Source organism: Engraulis encrasicolus, chromosome 14, assembly GCF_034702125.1.
Source record: "Engraulis encrasicolus isolate BLACKSEA-1 chromosome 14, IST_EnEncr_1.0, whole genome shotgun sequence".
NCBI lineage: Eukaryota > Metazoa > Chordata > Actinopteri > Clupeiformes > Engraulidae > Engraulis > Engraulis encrasicolus.
The window spans coordinates 13,228,700-13,238,699 of record NC_085870.1 but is presented as its reverse complement, the minus strand read 5'-3'; the positions used below and the strand labels follow the sequence as shown (position 1 = coordinate 13,238,699).

Here is a 10,000-nt window from a genome sequence, read left to right as displayed (position 1 = left end):
ACACACACACACACACACACACACACACACACACACACACACACACACACACACACACACACACACACACACACACACACACACACACACACACACACACACACACAGCAGTAACAAACCCCTCCTCTAGTCTCCACTGTTGCTCAGTCGGCACCTTCCCACCAATAATGTATATCTGTTCTCACCCGGATAATTTGTGGGCCATTCTTTTCCATAACCCCCCCGCCCCAACCCACCATGCAGTGTGAAGTCCCAACGATGGATTTAACAAGACTATGCCCCCCACCAGGGGCGTCGCCAGACCTATTTTACAGGGGCACGTGCCTGGGTATTTATCTGCTGTGCTCCAGTATGAGTTTCACCAAAAGATAAAACAAAATTAAAAACAACCATGCTATGTTGGAATTTAGCTCAAGTTTAGCATATCAGGGGTGATGCCAGGCCTATTTTACAGGGGCATGTGTCTGGGTATTTACCTGCTGTGCTTCGGTATGAGTTTCACCAAAAGATAAATAATGAAAAAAAAAAACAGTGCTTTTCAGTGCCCTACTGTGCCCCTGTATAGTGTTACTGTAGGTCAGCTGACGCCCCTGCTCCCTACTAGGCACCAAACAGGGAGAGAGGGGCCCCACAATTGGGTTCTCATTACATTGTACGTACTGTATCAGTGGTGGGGGGCCCATTCAGATGATTTTTTCCCGGGCCCAGCCAAAGCTGTCAGCGGTTCTGCAGTGGGCACCAGGCACCATGCCACAAAGCCATGTCTTGTCCTCCTCCTCCTTCTCCTTCTCTCTCCTCACATGGAGACAGAGGTCTTCACACCAGCAGGCCTGGTGTTACTTAAATTAAAATAAAATAATAAAAACGTGGTAATTGGAACTGCATTCATTATTTTAAAACACACACAGAGGAGCACACACGCAGAGGCGCACGCACGCACACGCACACGCACACGCACACGCACACACACACACACACACACACACACACACGTGCGCTCTGTACTGGATGAGGGAGTGACTGAATGACAGAGACCCTATTTAGTGTTTACACATTGATTTCTTTGTAAACGTATCCATGTTGACCTTGTTTACACATAAACAGATGCTTTTCTAAGACACCCCTCTCACCATGGTAATATTTTTGCGCATGCTGTGTAAATGGGATCAAAACATGTAAACAGATAAAACGTATGAGTTTTTTGGGGGGCTTTTTCACCGTTATTGGGATAGGACAGTTCGACTTATGGTGACGGGAAATAGAATCGAACCCGGGTACGGTGCACTAGCGCACTGACTGGAGGAGAGAAGTGCCGCACACTCTCAAGTTGAATAAACAGTTTTTAATGTGACAACGTTTCGGCCTGTCGGCCTTCCTCAGGTCACGTGAACTGAGGAAGGCCGACATGCCGAAACGTTGTCACATTATTTTCTGGTTGCCATCACCTCTGTTTCTGGTGTGCGTTTTGCACTTCCCCTCAGCACTAGCCCACTGAACCACGCCCCAGAATATCCGTTTTTAAAAGCATTTGCCTATGGCCCTGCCGTGGCCTAACAGTAGGGCACTGGGTTACTATGCCGGCGACTGGTGTTCGATTCCAGGCCAGGCCATTTGCCGATCCTCCCCTATCTCTCTTGCTCACTCTCTTCCTGACACCATTTCCAACTGTCCTATCAAAATAAAGTAAAAAAAACCCTAAATAAATATAAAAAAAACAAAAAAGTATCTGAACAAAGGCCTGAGTGAGGGAGGGAAGGCCACCAGAGCTGCTCTGTCCTGGCGTGCCTCCAGTAGCTCGTTAGCCGCCTCCGTGGCCCCCCCTCGCTCATCAAATATAGATGATTAAACGCCATCAGGTGGTTTATTACGCCTTTATAAGGCCGCAGACAATACAGTGGAGAAAAAATGGAGGAAGACGGCGGCAGAAATCCCGCTTTCGCCCAGCAAGTGTTTTTTTTCTTTTCTTTTAAGGAGTTAGTTTATCCACAGTCATTATTTAAATGAGCCTGGCAGCAGTCTAGGGGCCCACAGCATGCGCTTATACTATATATACACTACACTACGTGCTTCAGAAAGGAGGCTTTCGCTTTCAATGTTAATGATGGGACGCATTGCAAGAGAAGACTGCAGAGTGGCTGCATACATTTGAATTCACATCCAGATGACCAAGTGAGAGGGAGTGTGTGGGGAGCAGGGCTTGAAAACGAAATTATTTTTCAAACGTTCCGTTCCGAACGGTTCAGGCAAGTTTCAGTTTAACGTTTTCGTTCCTGCAATCGTTCCCCCACAAAAATATCGTTCCTGAACCGGTTCGGAACGAAAAATAACGTTCGTTCTTAACGTTCCTGCAGTGTTTAACGGCCATATTAAGTCTATTTTCGTGGACTTTATCTTAGAATAGACGTACTCATTATTTCCCCTTGATTTACACAGCTATTCTCAAAAATAATAACACACCCAAAAACACTCAGATGGGCTATCCATCCTGGCAGATTTAACCGGATGCCTATAATTCTTATCAAAAGTAGCCTATGCCAGCCCAGTAGCGGTGGGTGGATGTTGATTAGGGAGGCACAATACAGAATAGCCAGAGACAGTTTAAAAAAATAGCCAGAGAGAGTTCCTTAAAAAAATCTCTGGAATAGCGCAGGTAAACGTCAGCATAATAAGAGGTGTCGATAGGCATGGATTTCAGTTCTTGCCTAGCTCTATTTAATAGGCCATGATGAGGTTTGCAGCAAGTGAAACGTGTAAGTAAAAGGGATACAGTTTGCTCCACAAAAAAATCCCAAACTGTTTTGAGATGTGCACGATGCAAGGGGTCACTAGTTCTAGAGAGGGGACAGGTTGCATAGTCTGAAACCTCGGATATGCTCTCAGATATCGGCTACCAACCATTCCAGTGCAAGTCCATCACCACAACACCGGAGACCTTTTGCTTGCCTAACAGACAAGCGTCACAAAATAGCAAGTTTCCACGTAGTCCATCCCATCAGCCCAGCCCTCTGCACGACAGAAGAGAATAATAACTTTAACAACAAATGCGCTGTCTTTCTCTATCCCTGCTTGTTGTCACACGCGACCTACTGTATTCGTGATGACAGCCAGGAAATATTGCGCAGTACTGACCATCGAAACATTGAGCGGGCCAGCTAACGTCAGCTAGCGTCTGTCTGTCCATCTGCCACGAATGACTTTATCCCGCATTGACCACAACACCAGATAAATAAGACGCCCTTGATTACAGCACATAAAACACCAGCTCTCACCTCTCTTCTCTACAACCGACAGTGGGATACGCTGCGCACAACAAAAGCACTTCAGTAACTTTACCTCAACATAATTTGCCATAACCGCATTGAACATCGAGGCACTCGGCGGTGCCATTACAAGTAGTAAGCTAAACATGACTTACCCACCAGTTGCCTCTCGAGAGCACTCTGCGAATTAGGTTCATCAAATCGCCTATCCAATTCCTTTGCAAATCATTGACTGCATGGTCCAAATACTCTGTCCCTGTAGGAATCCCAACACCGATCTCAAGACATGTTCTCTTTTGCTCTCCATGGTGTCAATATAAAACTCTGTACTGTCCGTGAATGAGACTGAAGAACAGCGCGGGTAAAGTGTCATTTCTCTTACAAAAACTTATTTGATATTGGTGGTCAAAAACTTTAGGGCGGGTTTATTAGAGTCAACTTCCAATCACTACGAGAAAGCCAGGAGGACAGAGACAGTTTAGTTCTAGTTTCCTATGAAAATCTCTGAGGAGAAGCACATCCTAAATTTACCCAGGAAGTTTCTCCATACAATGCACAGTCGCACTCTGATTGGCCAATGCTCCTCAATATTTTATCAATCGGCGGCAAGAGCTCAGGTGAAGCAAAATGCTGTTGCTGTATGCATGTTTCCCCTCATACACGTCAGTATCCGAACTAAAAGACTGCTCGTCGCCATGGTTACTCCTCAAACAAAATCGTGCACTTGTATGAAATATAGAGAACGAAAAAAAAACCGTTATTAACCGGTTTGTGGATTTCAGAATAACGTTTTTGTTCCGGAACACTTGAAGACCATTTCGTTTTCGTTTCCGTTTCCGTTCCTTGTAAAATTCCATAAAATTTCGTTCGTTTTCGGTTTTCGTTTTCGTTCCTTGAACCGGTTCGGAGCCCTGGTGGTGAGAGATGCTTGCTGGGAGAGTGTGTGTGTGTGTGTGTGTGTGTGTGTGTGCGCGTGCGCGCGTGCGTGCGTGCGTGCGTGCATGCGTGTGTGGATTTGAGTATGCAACAGAGATAGAAATAGAGTCTTTCTCAATGACCCCCACCTCTCTGAAAACACACAGACGTAGCCTGTATGCACACACGCACATGCACACGCACACACACACACGCATGAACACAAACACATGTGCATGAACACACATGCACAGAAAGAGACAGACAGGCAGACATGTTGTTGATTGCATATTTGATAGTTGGGAAATGTATTTTTTGTTCAAGACTTAACATAATATATGTGTTTGTTGTCATTTGTTTTCATGTGTGAATGTCAAGATCTCATTGGGGTCAATAACTGCTGCTGCCTCTGTGGTTTGTGGTGTATTTGGGTATAATAATGTTAATAATATACTGTTTAAGATAGATCCAAAGAAAAGCAATGTACTCTAATGTAAATTAGCATCACCTTACATATTTTTGTCTCCTAATTTTACTCATCCCCTCATTCCTCATGCCCTTTCCCCTCCATGTTGTCCTCTACCCTCTTCTTCCCTTTACTCTTCTCCTCCTTTCTTCTCCCCCCCTGACATCCGCATGCTCCTTTCTCCATATTCTCATCCTCTCCTCTCCTCTCCTCCTACCCCTCTTTCTCGCTCTCTCTCTGCTCTTGTTTCATCCACCCATCTCACTCTATCCATTCACTACATGCATGATCTAATTCTTTCATTCTGTCCTTTAATGTTCCTGTGTCTTCTTGCCTCCTCTGCTCTCCTCTCCTCTCCTCTCCTCTCCTCTCCTCTCTCCTCCCCTCTCCTCTCCTCTCCTCTCCTCTCCTCTCCTCTCCTCTCCTCTCCTCTCCTCTCCTCATCTCTCTGTCCACCTCTCTTCTCCTCCACCTCTTTATCATCCTCTCCCTCGCCTCTCTCTCCTCTCCTCTCCTCTCCTCTCCTCTCCTCTCCTCTCCTCTCCTCTCCTCTCCCCCATCTCTCCTCTTCTCTCCTCTCCTCTCCTCTCCTCTCCCCCATCTCTCCTCTCCTCTCCTCTCCCCATTTCTCTGTCCACCTCTCCTCTCCTCCACCTCTTTATCATCCTCTCCCTTGCCTCTCCTCTCCTCTCCCTCTCCCCAATCTCTCTGTCCTCTTCTCCTCTCTCTCCTCTCCTCTCCTCTCCTCTCTCCCTCTCCTCTCCTCTCTCCCTCTCTCCCACCTCTCTCCCTCTCTCCCACCTCTCTGCGTCCTCCTCTCCCAGGCCACTACCAGGTGAAGCAGGGCACGTGTGAGGTGGTGGCCATCCACCGCTGCTGCAATAAGAACAAGATCGAGGAGCGCTCCCAAACTGTCAAGTGCTCCTGCTTCCCAGGCCAGGTCGCCGGGACCACGCGGGCAATGCCCTCCTGTGTGGAAGGTAGGAGACCGACCCATCCACGCCCACTGTGTGTGTGTGTGTGCGTGTGTGGGCGTGTGTGCGTGAGTTAGTGTGTGTGTGTGTGTACTTGCTCTTTCTTCACATTTCTGTCTGTCTTCACATTACTCTCTCTCTCTCTAGCTCTCTCTCTCACTCACATGCAAACATGCGCACACGTGCACACAACACACGCCCACACACACACACACACACACACACACACACACACACACACACACACACACACACACACACACACACAAACTTTCTTAGTCTTTCAGTCTTTCTCTCTACCTCTCGTTCCCTCTCTTTCTCTGTTTTATTGCTTTTCACTCTTTTATGTGTCTCGTTTCCTGCCCCACTCTTTTTTATTTGTAAGTGGTATATATGACTGTTTGGTTGAACACAGCTCAAACTCGCACGTCACACGTACAACTTCCAGCCATGAAGAACAGACAACGCAAAAGGCTGTATTGTGCCAATGTATCAAACATTACAGGTAGATGTCACAATATAGAAAAGAACTGTGTAGCAAGTAGAAAAGATACACTGAGTCACCATGGAGCTTGAAAGTGTCCCCCAAAGTCCCTGAAATCTGCTCCTCGGTGGATTCTGTAACATTTTCGTAAAGGCGTCTTCGAAGGACGCACCAATGCATCCTCTCTGTCTGTCTCTGTTGCCTTTGGCCCCTACAGCAGATCGGCTCACTGAGATGACAAACACTAGTATTGTGCCTTCGCGGTGCCTGTTCGGGGCGCGGATGTGAATGTGAAACCAAAAACCCTACAGACGGGGCCAAATGGGTTATTGGTATTGTCGGAGTGTAGCATTTCGTGGCCTTGTGTCTATATATCTTTTTGACAATAAACCAAGGGCATGGACAAGAGGATGATTCTTCCTGCTGTTCACCTTCATTATTCTGCGGTTTTTCCTTCTTTCTTTTTTTTTTTTGGGGGGGGGGGTGTATTTTTTCTTCCTTTTCAGGTGTCCCTGCCCTCTCTGTGCTCTCGGCCGTCTGAGTATACAGTGAGCGGGATGCGAACTGTAAGTGGCGGCCGAGTCTGTGTGTGCACAAGGTTAAAGGTTTTATTGGCTTCGCGGTGTTCCAGGAAGTAGGAGAAAAGGGGGGTGGGGGCGGAGGGGTATGTGTGTGTGTGTGTGTCTGTGTGTGTGCGTGTGTGTGTGTGTGTGTGTGTGTGTGTGTGTGTGTGTGTGTGTGTGTGTGTGTGTGTGTGTGTGTGTGTGTGTGTGTGTGTGTGTGTGTGTGTCTGTGGGGTGGGGTGTGTGTGTGTGTGTGTGTGTGAGTGTGTGTGTTTTTCTGTGCGTGTCTGTGTGTGTGTGTGTGTGTCTGTGGGGTGGGGCTCGTTGGGTGTTGGGGTGACCGCTTTTGTTATTTCCCACAATGCTTCAGCCTTGAGTGGGACGGTGAGGGTCATGACCTCCATCAGTCCAGTGCTACCACTGCACTCCACTCACCCGCCTGCCCACCTACCCCCCAGTTCCACCTCCACTAGCACTACGTACTTCCACCTAGTCTACCACTGCTCTGCTCCACCCACCCATCCACACCTCCCACACCACCCCCTCACTTCATGTTCTCTCCCACACGCAACTCACAGAGGCTCCTAACACCTCACCAACCAGACTCCCTGTTACATGGAAGATGGATAACTAACTGTGCTGCACCTCCACAGGGTAGTCAGAAATATTGGCAGAAAGAGAGAGAGAGAGAAATAAAGAGAGGGAGAAAGAGAGGCAGACTGTGTGTGTGTTTGTGTGTGTGTGTGTGTGTGTGAGAGAGAGAGAGAGAGAGAGAGAGAGAGAGAGAGAGAGAGAGAGAGAGAGAGAGAGAGAGAGAGGGACAAAGAGAGAGAAGTTGCATCTCTGAATGTTGCATCTCCTGACATTTCTCATGAAACAGACGGCCTGCCTGTTTCATTAGTTGCAGATTGCTAGCAAATCGATGCAAAATACCGTAGTCAAAGGAAAATTCCTTGCCTGTGCGTCAAGTAGGCTAAGCAGACTGCAAGGATGTTCTACCTGTTGGTTTTGTCATGTTACTTATCAGCTATTCTTCAATAAATTTTACAAAAATGCGGAATTATATTTTTGAATATATAAATAAAATAAATAAAACTGGAGGTTTTAAAAGTATATTTAAAAAATCATATGTAGTCATCTTGCGGGCCTGATATACAGTAATTGATGGCGGGCCAGATTTGGTCCCCGGGCTGCTAATTGCCTACCCCTGGAATAGATGCAGTGCAAGGCTGTGTGGGCTCATCAGAGAGATGTGTCTGTTATGTTTTGGTCTCCCTACCCCTTACGTCGGCCGTTCCTCTGGGACATCGGGGTGGGGTGGGGGGTGTGGGGGTGGGGGGGTGAGCTGAGCTTCAGTGTCCTCTGGGCCCCATCTCCCCTGTCAACAGACAGCTCCACATATCTCACCGCACAGTAAGTCAAGATCAAAATGGTTGACTGCTGCTGTCAAACTCAAAACTCAAAATACAGCCGCAAAGCAGACATGCCAGTGAATATGAGTTTCTTTCAGGTTAGAGTTCATGTTTGATTTGAGCAGTAAGTTTGATACATTGAGTACTACACTAGGTAAGCATATTGTATATAACAGCCATGTCTATTCGGTCAATGTTTTCCCAAATACAGACCTAATGTAGTGGTGTGTGTTTGTTGTATGCCTTTTTATGCACTCTATCGTACCAGTGGAACCTCTGTACCATGGAAATCAGAATTGAAACATTTGGTGCTGAGCTGACACTTGCTGTTCCTCTGTTTCACCATTGGAGGGCACTTTACACATTCACATTCCACCGGGCACTCCAGCAAAGAATACAAAAAATACTGCCAGCCACGAGCACTGTTTTGAACATAAATAACTTTTACATGGATGGCTTTCGAGTATAGCCATAATGAAAATCAGACGTTGTAATTTAGTTTTTTTTTGTTTTGGCTTTGTTTTGCCCAACTTTTCCCACCATCTGCACTTGAGAGCGAATAAATAATGTGTCTGTGTGCAGGGTCGACATAATTACCTCTTGTCGAAAATAGTTTCCTGCTCTTTCCTTTGCGTCTGACTTTTCTTCTCCGTTTTTATTTCTTTTTCTTATCCCCCTTTACCTGCTTTGCCCTCTCCCCTTGGTGCACCCAAGCTAGTCTGGGGTGCATTTCCCAAAACCATAGTTGCTAACTTCATTAGCTACTTTGTCGTTTTCAAGGCAATTTCCCATTGGCAACTACCCAAGTTGCTAACTAGCTAACAACTACACTTTCGAGAAATGCACCCCTGAGCCAGAGATTCTTTAAGTATATACTTATCTACTCTCTCTGCCTGAGCTATCAGGCCTAGACCAGACTCTAGTCTGTCTCTGCTAACCTGCGAGGGATGAGACTGGGTCCATTAAAGCTCCATTACGGTGCCTGTGCTGAGAGAAGAGAATAGTGGGCGTCTGGGGACACTGCACGGCACGGCATGGCAGACAAGATGCATGGGAGAAGGAGACACACAAAGTGTGTGTGTGTGTGTGTGTGTGTGTGTGTGTGTGTGTGTGTGTGTGTGTGTGTGTGTGTGAGTGTGAGGGGGCGCGCGTGTGTGTGTGTGGGTGTGCATGCGTGCGTACATGTGTGTGTGCATACATGTGTGTGCATACATGCGTGCACATGTGTGTGTGTGTGTGTGTGTGTGTGTGTGTGTGTGTGTGTGTGTGTGTGTGTGTGTGTGTGTGTGTGTGTGTGTGTGTGTGTGTGTGTGTGTGTGTGTGTGTGTGTGCGTGAAAGAGAGGAGAGAGGGGGAGAGAGACAATACGAAAGACACAAGATGTCCAGCAAGTAAGTGAGTGTGAGAGAGACTGAGAGAGCTCGGGAAAGAGTAAGGAGCGGAACCGGAAAGTGATTGAGAGGGTTAGTTTGTGAGGAGGAGTGCGAAGCAGAGAGAGAGCATACTGTAAGTAAGTAAGTAAGTAAGTACTAAGGCGGCGTGTGGAGAGTGAAGAAGAGGACTCTCCTTTATATGGTTGATTATCTCCGTTTCCCCAGGGCTGTGGCTAACACTTACTGGAGCCATCTCAGGACGTGTGTGCAGAGTGCAGGCTCAGATTATGACTCCATGGGCCCCTGGGACAGACAAGAAGAACCCCCTCCCCATAAGGTGTTGCTAGGTTACACAAATATTCATTGTTTTAGGCCAGATTTTAGAGACTCTATGTTGTTAGAGGTTTAGATGCATGTCCTCTGAGAAAATGTGAAAATACAGTTGTTAAAAGTGTGATTTTTGTGCTAGATGAAAAAGAAAATATAGAGCAGCGGTTCCCAACCTTTTTCAACTTGGGGCCCACTCGAAATTGTCAAGAATTTTCAGGGGCCCA

The 10,000-nt window shown here is 46.9% G+C and overlaps 1 protein-coding gene across 1 annotated transcript in view; it reads left to right on the top strand.

Annotated features, from left to right (window-relative positions):
- The window catches only part of LOC134462981 (chemokine-like protein TAFA-4), a 61,599-nt gene that overhangs the window by 31,820 nt on the left and 19,779 nt on the right, over window positions 1-10,000 (top strand). Inside the window, exon 3 of the mRNA XM_063216242.1 lies at window positions 5,466-5,621. Coding sequence (XP_063072312.1) covers window positions 5,466-5,621 — 156 coding nt within the window. The remainder of the gene's footprint in view (window positions 1-5,465; window positions 5,622-10,000) is intronic.